This window comes from Neofelis nebulosa, chromosome 8 (genome assembly GCF_028018385.1).
Source record: "Neofelis nebulosa isolate mNeoNeb1 chromosome 8, mNeoNeb1.pri, whole genome shotgun sequence".
NCBI classification, from domain to species: domain Eukaryota; kingdom Metazoa; phylum Chordata; class Mammalia; order Carnivora; family Felidae; genus Neofelis; species Neofelis nebulosa.
The window spans coordinates 118,477,053-118,499,536 of record NC_080789.1 but is presented as its reverse complement, the minus strand read 5'-3'; the positions used below and the strand labels follow the sequence as shown (position 1 = coordinate 118,499,536).

The window sequence follows — 22,484 nt, the reverse complement described above, 5'->3', positions numbered from 1 at the left end:
ACTGTTGGAAGTTAAACAACTTCTCTTGAATTCTAATAGAAGCTTTTAATAGGCAGGCATCTGGTACCTAAAAGGCAATCCTTCGTAATGCATTATCTGCCATTTCAGTGTCTTTTCACTTTGAAAATTGTAATCTGAGAACCTTGGCAATGAATTGTAGAAATAGCTCATCCCAATAATAATATGAAAATATCTAGAACTTTTATTTGTAAATGAAGAAAGGTGGGGTGCCTGGGTGGCTCAGTGGAGCGTTCGATTCTTGATCCTAGGCCTTGATCTCAGGGTTGTGAGTTCAAGTCCTGCATTGGGCATGAAGCCTACTTAAAAAAAAAAAAAAGTAGGTGATTGATATACATGCTTAGGATATAAAAATACAAAACTTTAACAGACAGTACATAAGTAAGTATTGTGTTTAAGATTTAAGGTAACTAAATCATGAAGTAATCCACACTACAGAGTTACATTTCTCTGTGTGTGTTTGAATGTGTGTCATCTCTTGGAGGATGCATTGTGAGAGTCTAAATGTATTTTCCACCTATGTTTCTGTGTGATCTCAAACTCCTGACCACATGCTCTTCATCTGTGAAAATGGGAGAAATATTTACCACCACATGGGTTTTGTGAGAATTAGATGATGGTATCAGTTCACAGGATAGATTTTTTTTTCTTTTATGTTGTCTTTGCCTGCCTCTACTTTTTATTCTCCCTTGTTCCTCTTTCTATTTTTGTTTTGTTTTGTTTTGTTTTGTTTTGTTTTGTTTTGTTTTGCCTTGTGTTTTTAAACTCAGGTCTGTCTAGCTTAAAAGACTGGTTCTTTTTTTCCCCCCAGCTTTTCATTTTGAAAACCTTCAAAACTTCAACAGCAAAAAGCAAGAATAGTGCAATGGACATCAATATTCCCTTCATTCAGATTCGCTATTTACATTTTATTGTATTTGCTCTATTTTTTTTTCACTTTATCTCTTAAGAACAAAGACCTTGTCTTACGCAATCATGGTATAATTATCACATGGGAAATTTCATTGATTTAATACATTTTCTGATACATAGTCCATATTCAAGTTTTCTTTATTATCCCTGTAATATCTGTTTTCTTTGAAGAGTCCAAACCAGTCGTTTGTTGTTTTGCAGAATGTCCTTAATTTGGATTTGTCTGATTGATTCCTCTTGACTAGACTCAGCCTGTTAGCAGCATTATAATGGTGATACCATGTCCTCAGTACACCACATCAGGAGCAGTGGTGTCAGGTTGTCCAATCAATGATGATCCTAAGTTTGATCATTTGGTTAAAGTTGGGTCCATCCAATTTCTACATTTAAAATTACAGCCTTTGAAAGGGTTAAGTAACATCTTTGTTACTTACTGTCTTGCATTTTGGAGTCTTACTCAGCCATCTCACCTACCCTGGAACTTGACTTAGCAGAGTAGGGAGCTACTCTGAGTCAGTATCATTCCCCAGCCATCTTTCATCCATTGATGTCAACATCCACTATTTATTCTTGCCATCCAGTAGGGCAATGGTCGTAGAATCATTTTCCTTTTTTAAATCTGTCTTTCCCCCTAGCTTCTTTTCTCCTCTGCTGCTCTCTCTTAAATCATTAATTTATTTAGTAAATGCTTTTGAAGGTCTTCCATGACCAAGGCAGGCACTGTGCTTAGCGCTAGAAGCATAAAGGTAAACCCTGACCTCATGAAGCCTAAATGAATATATGAATGTATTACATTTTAATTTAAAAAATTGTATTCATCCATTCACTGAACAAATATTCACTATCACGTATCTACATTGGCCTACTTGCTGGAATCCAGCGGTAAGCAAAATCAGTCAGATCCCTGACCTCATATAGCTTATGTTCTCTCTGCTTACCAGAGAGACTATATAAGCAGGGAAAACAGGAGTTGTGCAAGAGAGTTGATTTTGAAACAGGTCGGGGAAGGCCTTAGTAAGGAGGGAACATTTAAGCAAAGACCTAACAGCAGTGGACAGCAAGCCACGTAAGTAAGTGAGGAACAGGTGTTCCAGACAGAGAAGCGCATGCACAAATGCATGCCTACAGTGTTCAAGGAACAGCTGTAGGCTGGTGTGAGTGGAGAGTTAAAGGAGATAAAATCAGAGGGGCAGGGGGCGGAGCGGTGCTAAGTACTAGTTGAATGTGTGAAGTAAGAGAGAAGTTTGGGTTGGAGATACACTTGGGGAGTTAGCAGCATGTATATGATATTTAAAGCCTAAGGCAGCATGATGTCACCTAGGGAATAGTTGTAGATGGAGGCCAAGAGGAAAACTAGATCAGGGAGAGGAGAAGAAACTAATGTAGGAGGCTCAAATAAGAAGCCAGTGATGTGGGCAAGGACAGTTCCAGGATCTCTGGGGCCTAAATATTATACAATTTGGGGGAGACTCTCTTTAGAAAACAGAATACAAAATTATGAATAAAAAATTAACAAGAAAATATTTATTTAGAGATAGGAAATCTCAACAAATTACCAATTTTTTAAAAACACATACCACAAACATAACAAAATCCAAAAAGCAACACTTATTTTTATTATTACTAATTATCTGCCTGATACATTTTTACCTGCATGTTTTTTGATCACCTGTCTGTATGAGGATGAATCTGAAATACAATTTTCTATAGAGGTAATAGACAATTTAGTCTTTCCTCCAGCATGGTTGCACAAAATTAATTTTATTTTTGATAGTTTAGAAAAAGTATATCTTGGTCTCAAAGCTCTCTGTGGTAAGGCCTCATCTGTAACTTCCTCTGTGGTTTCTTACTGTGACACTGTGTCTTACCCAGGAGAAAGACCTCAGAGAATTGAGGTATTTGCTGTCACTAGATATGGCATGGCACCCCATGGCTCCCAGTGGCCTAGGAAGCAGCTGGTCCAGCTCAGCCAGGACCATACAGCCATCAGTTCTTGCTACCTCCCAACTGCTAGGCTGGTCCTGGAGATAATATAAGGTGGCCAGGAAGCCTCAGTCAAGGTGACCCCATGCAAGGAGCAGAGCAGAACAATGTCTCCATCACATCTTCTCCTCGGAACCGATGGGGTCCATAGTCCATGAGATCTACTAAGGATCCAGCTTTTGCTGGAGTCCAAGTGAACTGGAGGTACTGCTGGCACCCATTGGCCCCATTCTAAGCCCTGGAACTATGACAAGGATGATCTCCCACCATAACTGTGTTCCATGCTGCTGGGGTACTGGAAGAGAAATACAGTCTTACAAGGGACTTACAAATGAGAAGCCCTGAAGCTTAAGCTTTATTAGCTTCAAGTCAGTCGTCCTCTGTTAGTAGGCAAAGCAGGAAGGAAAGCTTTTATGAAAGCCAAATGAAAAGAATATTTCTAAGAGAGAGTGATCCATGAATGATGATAAATGCTGTTTAAGATGCTAAGAGTTAACCATTGGATTTAGCAACATGAAAGTCCTTGTTGGGATATGTCTTGGTCAGTTTGGGCTGCTGTAACAAAAATACCAGCAACTAGGTGGGTTAAACAACAAACATTTATTTCTCATAATTCTGGACCCAGGTAGTCCAAGATCAAGGCAACAGCAGACCTGGTGTCTGAGGAGAGCCCTCTTCCTGGTTTGCAGATGGCCATCTTCTGGTATCCTCACATGGCAAAAACCAGAGAGAGGAAACAAGCTTTCTTGTGTCTTTTCTTACAAGGGTGCTAATCCCAACATGAGGGCTCCACCCTCACGACCTAATTACCTCCCAAAGTCCCCACCTCCAAACACCATCACATTGGGGATTAGGTTTCAACATATAAATTTTGAAGGGACACAAACATTCAGCCATGGTGGGATAGATTTAGGAGAAAATCCAGATGAGTAGGAGATGGTGAGTATAGAGAAATATTCACAGGAGTTTTCTGTATGAAAATTAATATCCATTGTTTTTATCTACAAATTAGTGAATATTTTCTATTTTTGTCTCTTATAAAAACCTAAATTATGTTGTTACTTTAGTTTGATGTCACAGTGGATCCCAAATACAAAAGCAGATCCCCATTCCTTATATGGATACTCAAAATAGGATTAAAAGGCAACTTGAGAAAAATCTCGAGATTTTAAAATTCCCTTTTCAGCCTATGTATATCCAAGTAAAAAATAGTCTACAATTTGTCTCCCCAAGATACAGAAAAGCCATCTGGACAGATGGAAGTGAAAATATTGAGTTCATACGAGTTTGTTTCCCTTGTCACATGCTGTTTACTTCTTATCCTATTGAATATTTTTGGGTTTTTACAGCCATCTCACTTTTCACCTACCCTGGAACTTAACTTAGCATAATGCAGCACCCTGCCCTTCTCCACCCTGCATTCACTCAAAAGCAAAGCAATTTGGAAATAAATACATTTAAAAATCATACTTTAAAAAAATATGGTAGTCCATCTCATGTTCTGTGTATGTGTGTGTGTGTGTGTGTATACTGTGACAAATTCTAAGGTTTTTCCAAGCACCTCCATAGTGGTTTTTAAATTATTGAAATAAAGCACATCATTTCATGTTTCCTTTTTCATTTACAGATGTTTTTTCCACTGAACTCTTGCCATCACAGTATTGCTTACTGAAGAATCCTATTGTCTTGACTGTTCCTTTTGCATTACCATATATATGCATATCCCCAACATGCACAAGAATTTCCTTTGTGAATGATTGTTGTGTTTGGTTTGTATTGTTCATGTGATCATAGTAATTATCCTATTAACTTAGTAACTGTTAGCTTATTGCTTAAAATTTTCACTTATTCAGGTGTACTGTATAAAGCCTATTAAGTTGACTGAGAGATTTCTTCATCTTAGATGTTTGTTGAGTGTTATTTGATATTATGTGTAATTTAGAGATGCTTCTATTTCCTGTTTTATGTTACACAGAAGCTTCAGCTTCCCCCCTCCCCCAAACATTGCAAGAACCTTTAACCATGTGCTGTGTTGTTCCGTGAACCACTTCCTCTTGATAAGTGCTTTCATTGCATTTTGCAAAAAAACTACACTGAAGGAATCAGGTAAAATTCAATATTGTCAATTAGTTTCCAATCATACTGTACACTAGTCACGTCATAGTTCCCACCAGCATTTGGGATCTTCTGGATTCTACACTCCTTATTCCATACTAAGTGTGATCCCTGTAATTAACAGAATTTTTTTTTTAATTTTCTCTTTTTTGATATCTGTAATTGTGTAGGCTGATTTTTTCACTTGGAAAAAAAAGGAACATGGCCTGCTATTTTTTTTTTAATTTAAAAGTAATAAAAATACCAGGGACGCCTGGGTGGGTCAGTTGGTTGGGTGTCCAGCTTCACCTCAGGTCGTTGATCTCATGGTTTGTGAGTTCGAGCCCCGTGTTGGGCTCTGTGCTGACAGGTCAGAGCCTGGAGCCTGCTTAGGATTCTGTGTCTGCCTCTCTCTCTCTCTGCCCCTCCCCTGCTCACATTCTGTCCCTCTCTCTCAAATAAATAAATAAACATTAAAAATTTTTTTAAAAAATAATAAAAAAAATACCAAAGCCAATTCATATGGACAGAGAGCCTCTAATTTTTCAACTATTTTTTTCTTATTAATTCTAGTTATATTTAGGCTCTGGTAATCTAGCTGTAGACTCAAAGCATTGCTTACCTGCACAAAGAAACCCAAAATAACATGTAAAGTTAAAAAATTACAACCTCAATGCAAAGATGCAAACATTTTTAACTGTCTTCAAAATAAGAAGACATACAGTAAGTAGATAAAGTCTGGATATTTAATCCTTGACACATAGACGAAGAGAAATACTGTTGTGGAAAACTCTTCCAGATGTTTGTTAACAGTGTCTGGGGTCAATAAATGCTTCTTGACTGACTTGAATGGTGTAGCCTCGGGCAAGTTACTTAACCTCTAGGAGCCTTAGTTTCCTCATCTATAAAATAGGGAAAATAAAAGTGTCCTATCAGGGTGGTTGTGAGGATGGATCTAATCAGTCAGTACATGTAAAGCACAAGAACAATTTGTGGCACAGAGGGAGAACACCTAATTGTGTGTGAATAGTTATGATCATCATGCAGGTGAAGGAACAGGGAGAGTCGTCTCTCTTTCAACCCACAGCCATGCACAGAACAGAGAGAGAAAGCATCTGTTCTGGTAGAATTTTGGAGACCAATTCTAACTTGTCTGAACTTAATCGATTCATTTTAATGATTGGAAAGTAATTTTTTATTCATCCCTAGTTATTTTATTATTTTAATTTTACTAAAAGATATTCTTTCATTCTGTTTTTGGTACCAGTATCTAAATTCACGTAAAGATTAGACGTAACTAAGAGCATAGCTGAAAAGGTGAGCTTTGAAGCATTCAAATTAGACCCATCTACAAATTTATACCTTGATCTGGTGCTTACAAGAAAGCAGGCATTTGACAAAAGCACCTTATAAAAAAATGTGTATAACACCAGGTTCTTCACTGATGCTGACTGCCACCGTGTACATCATTTCTGTAAAGCCAAGAACTGATAATCACAAGGAAAAAAATCTTAACCTTTTGATTTTATACAGAAGTTGTTAGGAGCACTTTTTTAAAGTCCTTTTTAAGGCTTTTTTTTAAAACTACTTTTTGTGAAAGGTACAATTTTATGAAAAATGCTTGTAAATGTATTATTATCAATTTTGTTTAATATTCAAAATTGTATATATAATGAGTAAATCTTTTAGTTTTAAATATATCAAATAACCCCTTTAATACTATTATGCTCAAAACTCATTTCACAGCAAGAGAGTATAACATATATGAGGGGAGTACTCGAACATGTTCATATGTGTGTTCATTTTTATTTTACAGATTAGCAAATTCACGTTTAAATACATGAAAAATAAAAAATATAGCATCATCAAATACACACATACACATTATTTATTCTCTATTTTGAAACCCAGTGCAATCCAGAAGCAGATAATTATATGTAAATAGCAAAACACATATATATTAATTATATGTTAAAGTGCTAAGAGATAACCTGATATATTACTATATAATTAAGCTGTTACATTTTCATTCAGAATTATGGTATAAATCTATGTTTATATGGTTAAAATTAGATATATAATGTGAATAAATAAATAAGATAGAAGACATAACTTGTTTTGTCTTATTAAATACTGGTTAATTAACCTACTGCTTGAAACATTAACTGACTTCAAATTTAATTAGATAAGAAAGAATGCCATTGATAATGTCACCCAAATTGCCTGATAGCTATTAGATTTTTCTCAAAGCAGCAAAAATTGTGAGCATGAAAACTGATTGAGGCCTAAGTATATATAAGCCCCAATGAAACCTTTGTGTTTACCAATAGAGTTTATCGGTATAAATTTCAGTTTTCATTCATTTAGCACTAAAAAAAGTGAACTGTTGCTCTAGTGAGTGAGGTTCCACAATCCTACAGCTGTGACAGCAGCTTTAGAAGCAGACTTTCTGTTTAAATGTCTTGATAGTTAAAGGAATCCTGGGACTTAGTGACCTCCCAAGGACTGTCCAGCCCTGGAATGTCGCATGTCTGAGTGCAATGCAGCAGGATCCACGTCTGGGCATAGAAGCTGGATTAATAGAGTTTTCTGTGTGGTCTGAGACCTCAGCCTTAGCTCACTTCTTCCCACTAGGCTGGGAGGTTATTTATTCTCTCTAGGCTTTCAACAAAGCATTTAAGTTTATTTGTTCATTTTGAGAGACAGAGAGAGTGAGAATGTGTGTGCACGCACACACATACACACACACACGAGTGGGGGAGGGGCAGAGAGCGAGGGAGAGAGAGAATCCCAAGCAGGCTCCTCACTGTTAGCGTGTGGAGCCCGACTCAGGGCTCAATCTCATGAACTATGAAGAATCATGACCTGATCGGAAATCGAGTTGGAGATTTAACCAACTGGCCCATCCAGGTGCCCCCAAAGCATTTTTAAACACAAAGATGAATGAGATCTGATCCTTACTTAATAACAGCTCCCAGTCTGGAAACACGTTCAAACACAGTAACAAAAAAGCATGATTTGGGAAGCCTGGGTGGCTCAGTTGGTTAAACATCCAGCTCTTGATATCAGTTCAGGTTGTGATCTCACATGGGACTGAATCTCTTTTCTGGCTCCATACTGGGTATGGGGCCTGCTTGGGATTCTGTCGCTCCCTCTCTTTCTGCACTTCCCCTACTCACTCGGTCTCTCTCTCAAAATAAATAAATAAAACATTTTTTTTTAAAAAAAGAGCATAATTCACTATGGTAAATGCTATTACTGAGTGCTTATGCCAAGAACCATATAGTATCTTGCAAAATGTCAACAATCCTATGAATCACATGTTATTCCTTTTATTTTACAGACAAGGAAACAAACCTAAGAAGGTGAAATACCTTATCAAGGTTGTTTTTGGGGCCAGGATTTACAGATATGGTTACCAGCTGGCTATGAAGATACCATTGAAGTGTTGACATGAGAGCTGGATTTTGAATAACTAGGATTTTATGAAGGATACAGGGATAGGAAAGCATATACAAAGGCAAAGAGAATTTTTTAAAGCCTCTTCAGACAATGTCAAGGGCTGCTATGAAGGACTTTGAAAGATAGGCTGAGACCTGAACTCTTTGCACTTACTTCATCATGATCACCATGGCATGGTTTTAAGCAAAAGAGTGACACACTCAAATCTGCATTTCAGATTCATCCAATTTGCAGTGATAGTAGTGAGGCTTGAGCAGGGGATCTAGGAAGCTGGAGGTGGGATGAGCTGATGAGGGGCTGAACCATGGCTTGATAGTGAGGATGAAGGAAAGGGGAGGGCTCTACAGGAGAAAACCAACAGGATTTTTTTTTTTTTTTTTTTTTTACTATTAGATGGAAGAATGGGAGGAGTCAAGGACTAGGCCAAGGTTTCTAAATCGGACTAATAAGTGAATAATGACTATTAGCCAAGTTAGGGCATGTGGGATGAGAATGCGCCAGAAGGGCAATAATGATAGAAGTTGCCCGTAAGATGATGGGCTATTTTCAGGCAAACTACTCTGACAGATAAAGTAAGATCTGTCCTGATCTAGGCCCAAAATTATGGCTGGAATTGTTAATCCATTGTGTGGATAGATTTTCAAATATGTATATTTGAATGTTACGAGATTTATATACATGGAGAACAGGGACACCTGGGTAGCTCAGTCGGTTGAGTGTCCAACTTTGGCTCAGGTCATGATCTCACAGTTCATGGGTTCAAGCCCACTGACAGTGCAAAACCTGCTTCAGATTCTCTGTCTCCCTCTCTCTGTGCCTCTCTCTCTCTCTGTCTCACAAAAATAAATATTAAAAAAAAATTTATATACATGGAGAAGAGAAACTACTTGAGGATAAAAACTGAAGCTTAGAAATTTGAGCCTTAAGGAAATACTGAGCATTATGGGAAATTCTGTTGTCATTCAGGGATTCTCTAACGTAGAATTTCAGTCTGAGTGTGCAACCTCAATGACCCACCCCTCTTCTAGCTACTCCCTTCCTTCCATGAAAAAAAAAATCAAAACAAATCTATTTGGTAAAGTATTATTCCAGTTTTTCTTAATCAACAGTTTGTCATTCTTCCCCAGACCCAAAAGGAACTCAAAAATTACATACTCACAAAAAGATGTTAATTCCACCCAATCATGATGTGCACATTGCTTGTTTTGCAATCCATTGCCTCAGTAAGGCTGCTCCACCCCTGCTCGTTTGGACTGCTGACCCAAATAACATTCTGAGCTATCAGGGCTGGGTGTTCTCTTTCTCTCTTTGGCTCTCTGTCTTTTTAATCTTGATTTTGACCTTTGGAGGATACCACAGATCCAGATAGATGCAGCCCTATTTTTTCATGTGCTTAGATGTGTGCGTATGTGTATACACTATATACATACATATATATCCCTGTAACTCTTATTCTGTCTATGCCAAAAATAAGGTTTTCTTGTAGGGAGGGTAAATATGTAAGATGGTTGAACTTGCAGATTAATCCAAACGTATGTTTTCTTTATGTTTTTAAGTTCATTTATTTTGAGAGAGGCCAACAGAGAGTAGGAAGAGAGAGAATCCCAGGCAGGCACCATACCTGTCAGTGCAGAGCCCATTGCAGGGTGCAAACTCACAAATTGTGAGATCATAACCTGAGCTGAAACCAAGAGTCCAATGCTTAACTGACTGAGCCACCCAGCCTCTCCAGTCCAAACTTATGTTAAAAAGGCCCTTAACTCAAATGTCTCATTATTTTCACCAAGGTTACGAACTCTTTTAAACTGTGATTCATTCAATAGCAGATTTACAGCCTGATTTTGAGGTTGACTCCTTTTAATAATCCAATACCAACAGACTCTAGGAAAAAGGAATGAAAGGGCAGGGGGAAAGATTTTTACCAGATGAACACAGGAAGAGTTTCAGCAGAGGTCATGAGAATGCTGTTGTTCTGAGTTATTTCCATCTTAGGTGTGTGATTCACTCTGGCATGTCCTTAGCCCGCTATGTATGGGTGGTGTCTACAGGCTGAGAAACTAAGGTCTTTGGGCTCAATAGGTTTTTCTGATTCATCATTGTCACATTTGTTTCCAAAACTTTATCTTCATCATTTTAGTGTTTTTCCAAATTTAATGATTTAAGAGAAATCATTAATGGCAGTGTTCTTTTTATTAATACCATCTTTGTTTTCTATGAGTTTTTTTTGTAACACTGGAAGGCACTTTTCAGATCAGCAAATAAATTTATTTTTTCTACTCTGAGTGGATTACTTTTCTCTTATGAAAGATTTAAAATGTATTAATGCTAACACTCTTTTTAAAATAAAAATATAGTTTGCATATCATATTGGTGTCAGGTGTACAAGATAGTGATTTGACAATTATATATGTTATGAAATGTTCACCACGATACTCTTAACACTCCTAACTTTCCCTGTTAATAATAATTCATCTGAAGGATTTTTTTATTTTGTCACATTGTACTGCATAACATCCTGATGAAAATAAATTCACATGGGTATTTCTGGAATTTTGTTGTTTATCCTGCTAATTTCCTCTTATTAAAGTAATACATGGGGGTGCCTCAGTGGCTCACTCAGTTAAGCGTCCAACTTTGGCTTAGGTCATGGTCTTCTGGTTTGTGGGTTTGAGCCCTGCATCAGGCTCTGTGCTGACAGCTCAGAGCCTGAAGCCTGCTTTGGATTCTGTGTCTCCCTCTCTCTCTCTCTCTCTCTCTGAAAAATAAATAAACATTTAAAAATTAAAGTAATAAATGAATCATCCATCACAAGATTTTGAATACCAGATGAATTGTTTGAGAGGACAGTGTGTGAGTACTTTGTTGACATACTTTCTTTTCTCCATGTTATAGGTAATTTAAAGAAGGGAGGGTGTGGTTCAACTGTTTTGGAAGCAACTGGGAGGGATTGAAACCACCTGTGAGTGGATCCTGGTATTGCTCCCCTCCCCAACCAGAGGCAGGACCTGCCTGCAGCAATCTTTCCCTCTCAGACTGTGATAAATACAGCCCAACAACCTACCTAAAATGAGATCTTCCCTCTTTGTTATCCCATCTCTGTTCACTGATGCTGTGTTTGCATCCTCCCTGACTCAGACTTTTACACACAGCCCCACACCTCCTTACCTTGCGTGGTCTGACCCCAAGCATTTACTGAATGGCTTCCTTGGATTCAAATATATGCCTCCCTGCCTACATGCATGTACACTTGATTCTTTCAGGTGTGTCTGCTACTTAGGAATGTGCTAGTTCCATGGTCTCGTGGCCATCTCTTGTTGAAGTCCCCTTCCTTGCCCTTCCTGGCCATCCCAATTTTTTAGCTACCCACTTTGTCCACTTGGACGCATGGAGACTAGTTTGGTCTGAGAAAATAGAGTAATAGAGTCTAATTGTCGCTCTGACAAAGTGCCTAGGGCTTGGTTGAGTCTTGGACCAAGCAGATTGGAGAGAGGTCAGGGATGGAATTTCGGGCTGCAAGGAACCTTTCTCTCCATAGCCTTCTCTTTTCGACTTACTTGTCCATGGATACAGCTCTTGGGGAAATAAAGAGATGAGACAATTATCCAGGGACCAGGCTTTTATTAGATTGCTTATATCTGCGTTTTTGTTTTTTTTTTCTGTTTTTCAGATGGGTGAGTCAAATGAAGATATAGACCAAATGTTCAGCAATTTGCTGGGAGAGATGGATCTCCTGACCCAGGTAAGATCCTCTTTTTAACTTGAAATTAGTAAAAGATGGGTTTACAGTATTTGATTTTAATATGAGAGAGCTATCTTTAAAAAAAGAACAACTGGGGCCGCCTGGGTGGCTCAGTCGGGTGAGCGGCTGACTTCGGCTCGGGTCATGATCTCGTGGTCTGTGGGTTTGAGTCCCGCGTTGGGCTCTGTGCTGAAGGCTCGGAGCCTGGAGCCTGTTTCAGATTCTGTGTCTCCCTCTCTCTGACCCTCCCCCATTCATGCTCTGTCTCTCTCTGTCTCAAAAATAAATAAACGTTAAAAAAAAATTTTTTTTAAAAAGAACAACTGGAAATTGACAGTATTGTATGTAATTTATGTAACTATAATAGTGGTGGGGAATAAAACAAAGCTGTTTTCCTGATTATATCCTCAGAGTTCAGTTAATTGAATACATTGGTCACATATATGTTCTGTTATGGCAGTTCCCATGCTCATCATGTTGAAATATTTAGCCAATAGAGGAATTTTTCCCAAGTAAACCTTCAAAACCATCATCACTGAACTATTTCCCCTGCAGTTACTAGCCAAGACCAGCCAAGCTTGGGGTACCTGAGTGGCTCAGTCAGTTAAGCATCTGACTCTTGATTTCAGCTTAGGTCATGATCTCACGGCACGTGAGATCAAGCCCCGCATCATGCTCTGTGCTGACAGCACAGAGCCTACTTGAGATTCTCTCTCTCCAGCTCTCTCTGCCCCTCCTTGACTCATGCGCACACTCTCTCAAAATAAATAAATACGCATTAAAAAAAAAAAAGACTAGCCAAGAAAATCACCTGAATCTTTAAAGAATTTTTAGTAAAGATTCTTTACCAATCTTTGAGGGAATGCTACATTTTAAAGGGTGAGTGGAAGTTATCATGGCTTCTGATTAGACTAGAAGAACTTAGTCCTCTCAGAGTAGCATAAAGACCACCGAGGCAGCTTCACATCTAGAAAAAACTACTGGAACCAGGACTAGATTAACTCAGATAACCCCTATTTTGGGCTAATTGGAGCCCAGGGGGCTGCTGACCTGAGGGCCAGTGACCCAGGTTACAAAGTCAGGTAAGCATTAGCATGTCTTATAGTGTTCTAATAAATGCTTCTTTGATTCAGAGCATAGTCAGCTCATCACTTTTCACATAAAATATTATAATAAGAATAATCCAGTATTCCTAAATAAGAGATCTGAAAGTTTTCCAAAAATAAATTAAGAATAGTCTGTGTTTTAAAAAACATTTATTTCAGGAAAAACAAATCAATTTTAGTTAGCGCCTACTTAAACTTTGTGTAAAATTCAAGAAAGCTTAGACACTATGAAGGAAGAAACAAAATATGAGACACTAAGCTAAGATGAAAGGGGTGCTGATTAACAGTGAGTGTTAGGATGGTAACCACACTCCTGTCAAGGAGGGGACTAAACATGGGCCCCGAAAGGGAAGGGTTGAGTGACCATCTGTGGTCTCCCTTCATTCATTCACTCACTTCTGCTCCAGTTGGAGGAGGGATTGTTCTGATTGGTTGCAGTCTGGGGTTTTCACAGGACCACAGCTGAGTGTTGTTACTGTAACTGAGGAATGGGGACAGGACCCCTTGTAGTGTCTTGAACCTGCCTCCACTCCAGGCCTTTCTGGTGTTTTCCCTTTCTTTATTGTGCTCATGTGGATGTAGTCACAGGGCTTGCTTGGCTAATACACTTCTCCCAACAGGTAGGCCTCAAGATTTCACAGTAAACAAAAAGCCCCACTTTGTCCTTGAGTTTAAAATCTAGGCTTCATTTCAGCCATTATCAAGTGCACTTTGACCTTACTGGGTATTTTTTGGGCCATTAGAAAAGCTGTATTTTAATCCTCATTTGTGAATTTTGTACATACTCTATTATTTGAAACTGCAGTGTGGTTGAGATGGTTAGATTAACCATATGCTTCCTAATTTCCCAAAAGAGCAAAATTAAAGGAAACTAAAATGTAATAAGGTGATTTTAACTTTTTTATTTTGAAATAATTTTAAGCTTAGAGAAAAGTGAAAGAATAATACAAAGAACTCCCATTTGGGGCACCTGGGTGTCTCAGTTAAGCATCCAACTCTTGATTTTGGCTCAGGTCATGATCTCATGGTCATGGGATTGAGCCCCATGTCAGGCTCTGTGCTGAGCATGGATCCTGTTTGGGATTCCCTCTCACCCTCTGCCCCCCCGCCACACACAAACACACAAGTGTGCACATGCACATGGTCTCTCTCTCTCCCAAATAAACATTAAAAAAACAAACAAAAGCCAAAGAATTCCCATTTACTTTTCTTTCAAATAGCTCATTAACATGTTACTCCATTTGCATTATCATTTCCCTCTGTCTCTCTCTATATATACACTTATGTGTGTTATATGTATGTGTATGTATATATATATATATGTTTACATATGTATGTATATTTATGTATATAGAAATTATGTTTATGTATGTATATCTATGCATAGAGAGACATAAAAGCTAGAAACCAGTATATATACTGACTGGATTTTTTATGCAGAAGGGGAGCCAAGCCATTTCCACTATTTGTATGACAAAAATTTAAATATACAAATATCCAGGAAAATATGAAAAAGAAGAGGTAATGATACATGAAGACGGATTCATGAAACAGATTTAGATCCAAATATATACAAGAATTTAAAATATGATAAAAGTGGCATTTTAAATAAGTAGCAAAAGGAAATATTTAATAAATTGTGTTGGAATAGTGTCTGGAAAATGAAAAGCTGAATTTCTTCTTCATACCTTACACCAAAATGAGCTCCATGCATCAGAGATCTAAATATACGAAATATATCCATAGAAGAAAACATGAGAAAAATGTTTATCTAATCTTAAGATGTAGGTAGCTTTTCTAAGCAAGATATGACACCCCCAAGCCATGAAAGAAAGAAGGAAATACATATATAAAAAGTTTAAATACCTACATGGAAAAAAACAAATAAATAAATTCTGAATTCATATTGATACCAAAAATAAATAAAAACAACAAAAACAAAACTGTTGGTCACCATTGGAAATTGACAGAGCATTAACTTACCACTCTGAAAATTGATAAATAAAGAGAAAGAACCAGGCATTTGCTTTAGTCTTTCTATAGTCTTAGTTACACTATATTTCAGACTAAACAAATAATTGGTGAGAGAAAGTTCTTCTTTATAGTAAAGTTCCAGGGACGCTTCGGTGGCTCAGTTGGTTAAGCGTCCGACATCACCTCAGGTCATGATCTCACGGTTCGTGGGTTCGAGCCCCACATCGGGCTCTGTGCTGACAGCTCAGAGCCTGGAGCCTGTTTCAGGTTCTGTGTCTCCCTCTCTCTGTGCCCCTCCCCCACTCACGCTCTGTCTCCCTCTGTCTCAAAAATAAATAAACATTAAAAAAAATAAATATAGTAAAGTTCCAATTAAACATTGAAAAGGAATGAAGAATTAGAAAGTCACCATTATACAACATCTGATGAAATACACACTGAAGCATATGATTTTTAAGGTTAGTGAGTACAGAGCAATGTTCTCAATCTTTAGTCATTCACATATCACTTTCATTATTTTTGTCATGCTGCAACCCACTGTCCAATTATTTTCTTAATGTTTGTCATTAATTGGTTTTTAAAATTAAACTCTGTCTCAAGTAGATGTTCTAATTTGATTTTTTCTCAAACATCCAAAGGAGATACCCAATAATTTAAATTTTCATTGCGTTTTTGTATACCACCTAAAATCATTCACAGGCCACACCAGACACATAGAGAACATGTTGCATTCTTTATTTCATTTTGGGCTTTGAGTGACTTTCCTAGGATAAAGGGAACTCCTTCTGGAAATCAATTACCTTTCTTTTTTTCCTTCTCTCTAACTGGAAGCCTGTTTTATCACACATGTATGTATTAATATTTTGTTAGAGAACTCCTTCTGATTTCTTTGAATAGCATGGTGATTATGTCCTGAGCAAAGATTAATCAGCTACCCTAATTGTGATGTTAGACTTCTTAGTCACGGTGAAGGAGCTCATTGATGAAATTCTTTGTACTTTCCTTTGTTCTGGTATTTTCCCCATTGTTTAATCAATCAACTTCCTCTCTTCTCCACAGTTTTGCTTATTCTGTTTTTCAGAATGAATTCTGGGGCTGCAGTCACTTTTCCTTATACTTTATCCTTAATACTAACTTGCTTGGGTTAATTTTTTTAACTTCTTAATTAATGGTCTTTTTTTGTTTCTACTTATAATTGAGGATATTCCATTGTTTTATTCTCAAGTGTATAATGATTCGTTTCCTTCGGACATCTAAGACATGAACAAGGATATTATTTACCAAATCCAATTAACATCAAAGGATGCACTTACTATCATGAACATGTTCATGTTGCAGGATGGGGGAAATCACCTCTCAAACTATAGACATAAAAACATTTTTGGAAATTTAGATTGTATGTGTAATATAGCTTTCAAATCATGGAGGAAGTCACCTTTTCAATCCAAAGCTTTTATTTACAAAATTGATAACTTATTCTGTCTTAATTTCTTTTTAATAAGAGTTTTATTAGATAAGAAAAAGCATAGGGGCGCCTGGATGGCTCAGTGGATTGTGTGCAACTTCTGCCCAGGTCATGATCTAGAGGTTCACGAGTTCAAACCCTGCATCAGGCTCTGTGCTGACAGCTCAGAGCCTGGAGCCTGCCTCAGGGTTCTGTGTCTCCCTCTCTCTGCCCCTCCCCAGCTCTTGCTCTCTCTCTCTCTCAAAAATAAATAAAAACAGTTTAAAAAAAAGAAAAAGCATAATATTTTATTATGTACTGGCAGATTCATCCTGAAACAACTTTGATCTTCCAAGTGACTAGGCAGTCGTTTTCTTTGATGTCGTTACTTAAGTCCTTACAAGAATTACACACGATATGTGTCACAAATGCACCATTACAGGAGATTTATCTGTTATTCCTGAAAATTAACTATCTCATGCTCATCATTCTATGTTGACCTGCTGTTTCAAGGTATACCTTGTAGAACCATTTTGATGTAGTCATTTTCTGTAGGGGTAAAAAATCACATAAAGCATTTTTCATGTAAGAATACAGTTTTTAAAGAAAATATTTAGAAAGAAAATGTGTAAACAATAAATGGTTTTGTCTTAATGATTAAAATATACTGCAGACATGTTAATGTGGTAAATAACTTTGAGGACGGGGATCTATTTTCACAGAGTTTAGGAGTTGACACTCTTCCTCCTCCTGACCCCAAACCACCCAGAGCTGAATTCAACTACAGTGTGGGTTTTAAGGATTTAAATGGTAAGCAAAATAATTTCTTAAGTAATTTGAAATCATAACAATGACTAACATCTGTACAGAACTATGATTTGAAAACAAAAATGTAAGGAACCTGGACATTTTAAACTCCTGGATTTTGGCTTGTGTTTTATGGTGTTTGGATTAAATTGGGGGGCCAAAAAGATATTTTTGCCTACAATGAAAGGGAATACTATCCTGCATTCATGTAGAGTATCAAAGCTATTTTTTTTAAGTAAAGGGAGTTTCTTCCTAGTACTAAGAACCAAGAGTAAGAAGCTACAATAGAATAAAAAAATATTAATAAGGAAATGTCCCTTCAAAGATAATAATGAACTATCCATTTCAGAATGTTTGATAATATATGTATGGGTGCTTCAAAATATATTTTAATTGATATATAATTAATATGTATTTGCTCTATTTTTTATCTTCCCTGAAATCATCACATTATTTTATTAACAAAAATCTGTCTTCTTATTTAGTACGAAGACAATATTTAGCCCATGTGCTTTTTAAAACTACAATGAATCTTGTAGTAATTGCTTCCAGTGAGAATGCACTGCCACTCTTGAAAAAGCTCTTCCAAAGACGTGCAGTACCCACCAAAAAAATGAAAAACAAAGTAATAGAGAAGCCCAGTTACAGAAATCCAGAATTCCAAGTTTTTTTCTGCCACTGGGTTTCTTTGTTTCTGTTATTTTTAGTAATTTTTTTTATAAACCTTTAGGTGCCAATGCCTATACCTGGACAAATTATAATACATTTGTTCTGACTTCTTTTCCCCCCCTTCTTTTCTGTTTGCCATATAAACTTAACTATTCCTGGCAGTTATTTCCATCATGAGATTGAGTCATGGTAACATTCATGACATTTCAAAAGAAGCAATACACCTTGGTAAACTGTCTGACATTAATAAATAACATATACTTGCACATATGAACAGTGCGGGTTTTTGCCTAATCACACTCACCATGGCTGAGTGCTTTAATCAGTTCAATTAAAAGAATTAATGGGGCGCCTGGGTGGCGCAGTCGGTTGAGCGTCCGACTTCAGCCAGGTCACGATCTCGCGGTCCGTGAGTTCGAGCCCCGCGTCAGGCTCTGGGCTGATGGCTCGGAGCCTGGAGCCTGTTTCCGATTCTGTGTCTCCCTCTCTCTGTGCCCCTCCCCCATTCATGCTCTGTCTCTCTCTGTCCCAGAAATAAATAAAAAAAAATAATAATAAAAAAAAAATTAAAAAAAAACGTTGAAAGAATTAATCAATACTGCAGTTATAGACGACTCAACTACTGCCTTCTAAGCACTCAGTACCTAGTATCCAAAAATTACTGAAAATGACAGAAACAAAGAATCCCCACAATAATATAGTATTGTTTAAGTATAGTCACGAGAAACTTATGTCATTAAGACTAGAACATTAGACATATCCATGAGGCACAATTTGGGTAGAGGACAAAACCATTAAAAACTACTTATGTGTACTGAAAATTAAATGTGTTGGTAATTAGAAAAGATATAGGCTTTTTACTGTCTTCACTTAAAATGTTGCTAAAATAAGTTAAAAATATTTTGCCCAAAGTCATTCAGAGAGTTAAAGACTTCTGAACAGAACCCATTCAATTCTGTATTGCTCACTTCTGTATTGATATAGTTAAGGTTATGATTTTCTTTAGAAATTGTTAATATGAGAACTGTTATGGGAACTCTGTCCCTAAAATTTTTATAAAGGATTAAAATAATTTGCTCATATGGCAACAGTCACAACATAATTGCTGACATTAAGAAATTATGAATATACTTCATTTGTTCTACATATATTTTCTTTGAAAATTTTTAAATTAATTCAATTTTATGAAGAAGTTATATGCAAAAATGGCTTAGAAGAAAATAAACCCTTTTTACACATTTACTTGAGTCCAAGTGCTATACACTAGAACTATCAGCATGAGTATAATATGCTACTTGGTATTTACTATGATGGTGTTTGGCAATAAATTATTTCACAGAGCTTCATGGTCGTTGCTGAGTAAGCTGCATTTCCTCATTCCACTTCATCCTGCATGTAGCAGGTGACTCTTCTTCCTCATGAATCCCTTCCATACTGCCCATCCTGTGTTCATTACATTTGCCATCCAGTGAATGCCTGCTTACCAAAGCACTCCTCTAACAATGCTCACTGACACCACTCCCCCATAGGCCCCACAGTCTGTCAGCTTTCAGGATCACATGTCCAATCACCGATCACACATGGAAGAAATTCCAGTGAGAACTGTCCTTCCTCACCCTCACTCTGAAAATCCGTGTCCGTGCTTTTTTAAAAGTTAACTCTCAGCTCACCGGCTTATGAAGTATTTACCACTTAACCTAGTTCTTTAAAATTATTTTTTACCTCTCAACCTCCTTAGTGCTTTATTTCCTGCTGATAATCATTAATCACTCTTTCTTTGAATGTGAGAGTTTCCGTAGTTGGATGGTGTGCCTACAGAAGTTCTATCCTTACCACAAGTCTCAAAGCATACTAAACCCCAGTTGATTGGGACCTACTTTCTTCCAAATAGATTTATCATCGGTACTCTGTCTGCTCTCCTAAGGCCTGGGGAAAACTCCCCTTCCATCTGTTTCCAACATCTCCCCTCCCCTACTTTTCTAAAACTCTCAGCTCTTGCACCAGAATATACAAGAATTCCTATTTAGGCAACTAATCATGTGCTTGGATCTGACTTTGTAGCTAATCTGTGAGGGTAGAAAATAAGTTTTTCTCCTTTTATGGGGGGTGGGGGGTGGAGGAGAACTTCAGCTTTGTTGAGGTATAATTGACAAAATTGTAATACATTTAAAGTGTACAGCTGTAACTGACTCGATATATGTGTGCGTGTAGAAGAATTTCCTCCATAGAGTTAATTGACACATCAACAGGGGCGCCTGGATGGCTCAGTCCATTAAGCGTCTGACTTTGGCTCAGGTCATGATCTTGCAGTTTGTGAGTTTGAGCCCCACGTTGGGCTCTGTGCTGCCAGCTCAGAGCCTTGAACCTGCTTCTTTGCCCCTCCCCCCCATACTCTGCCTCTCTCAAAAATGAATAAACATTAAAAAAAAAATGAACACATCCATCACCTCACATGTTGTTGTTGAGAATATTTAAATTCTACTCTCTCAGCAAATTTCAGTTAAATAACAGTATCATCAACTATGGTCACCATGTTATACATTGGTTCCTGAGACCTTATTCATCTTTATAACTAAAAGTTTGTACTCTTTCGCCAGCCTCTCCCTGTTTCCCACACCCCCCTGCCCCTGACAACCCGTACCCAAATACCACTCTCAAAAATGACCTTCTTAAAAATCACACACACACATACACACACACACACACACACACACACACACACACACACACAATGAAGTATTACTCAGCAATCAAAAAGAATGAAATCTTGCCATTTGTAACTGCATGAATGGAACTAGAGTGCATTATGCTGAGTGCAATTAGTCAGTTGGAGAAAGACAAATATATGACTTCACTCATATGAGGACTTTAAGATACAAAACAGGTGAACATAAGGGAAGGGAAGCAAAAATAATATAAAACAGGGAGGGGGACAAAACCTAAGAGACTCTTAAATACAGAGAACAAACAGAGGGCTGCTGGAGGGATTGTGGGATGGGGGGATGGGCTAAATGGGTAAGGGGCATTAAGGAATCTACTCCTGAAATCATTGTTGCACTATATGCTAACTAACTTGGATGTAAATTAAAACATAAATATTTAATTTAAAAAATGAAAATTCTTTTTTTTTTTTTTTTAAATTTTTTTTTCAACGTTTTTTATTTATTTTTGGGACAGAGAGAGACAAAGCATGAACGGGGGAGGGGCAGAGAGAGAGGGAGACACAGAATCAGAAACAGGCTCCAGGCTCTGAGCCATCAGCCCAGAGCCTGACGCGGGGCTCGAACTCACGGAACGCGAGATCGTGACCTGGCTGAAGTCGGACGCTTAACCGACTGCGCCACCCAGGCGCCCCAAAAAATGAAAATTCTTTAAAAAATGGCCTTCTTTCTGTTTTCCCAGGTAGAAATTGTTACTTTGATCATTAACGTGGTGATTTTTCCTATCAGAGTCCTTAAATGCGCTGGAAGACCAAGATTTAGATGCTCTCATGGCAGATCTGGTAGCAGACATAAGTGAGGCTGAGCAGAGGACAATTCAGGCACAGAAAGAGCCCTCTCAGAATCAGAATCATCCAGCACCCCTGAACATACCAGATTTCAGCGGTGCAGCCGCTCTTGGTTACGGAGCAAATGTTGCTGTAACTAGTGTTAGCCAGTATGAGGATGATTTACCACCTCCGCCGGCTGATCCCATGTTAGACCTTCCACTGCCGCCACCACCTCCTGAACCTCTCTCTCAGGTAAGTGTGTGGGGCAGGGATGGCAGGACTCTTGACCTCTGCTACCCATGGTCTTTGACTTTCTTCAAAATGACAGTTACATTCATAATTACCTAATTTCTGAGATACTTAAACAAGGATACTGAGTACGTTTGTTGCAAAGCCAGAGTCCTCCATAAGAAGACACATTGGTGTGTATAAAGAACATATTGGGGACATACTCAGGAATTATTATAGCTCGGCTTAAGTTTATATTTGTATGCGACACTCCCTGATAGTACTCAACCTTTTAGGGTAATGTTTTATTAACTTGGCATGAGCAGTGCAACCAATTTTATATCATGTCTCTGTCTCTGGTGCTTGCCCAGTATGTAAAGAATTGAAAGCATTCCTCACATACTTCTGAATTGAACTAAATGGAATTTTGTTGAATTTGGCTACCCTGTTCAGTAGAGCAAATATATCTATGAACTATTGGTAATCTCGTAGTTGGGTGGAGTGAGGGTGGAACATTTACTTACAAAAATCAAAGGGCTTTAGGAGCACCTTGGTGGC

General features: G+C 37.8%; 1 protein-coding gene across 2 annotated transcripts in view; it reads left to right on the top strand.

Annotated features, from left to right (window-relative positions):
* Positions 1 to 22,484, top strand: part of APBB1IP (amyloid beta precursor protein binding family B member 1 interacting protein) — a 105,863-nt gene that overhangs the window by 25,781 nt on the left and 57,598 nt on the right. For both annotated transcript variants that reach the window (XM_058681669.1, XM_058681670.1), the window contains exons 2-4: positions 12,137 to 12,208; positions 17,455 to 17,542; positions 21,658 to 21,950. In XM_058681669.1, the coding sequence (XP_058537652.1) occupies positions 12,137 to 12,208; positions 17,455 to 17,542; positions 21,658 to 21,950 (453 nt within the window). The remainder of the gene's footprint in view (positions 1 to 12,136; positions 12,209 to 17,454; positions 17,543 to 21,657; positions 21,951 to 22,484) is intronic.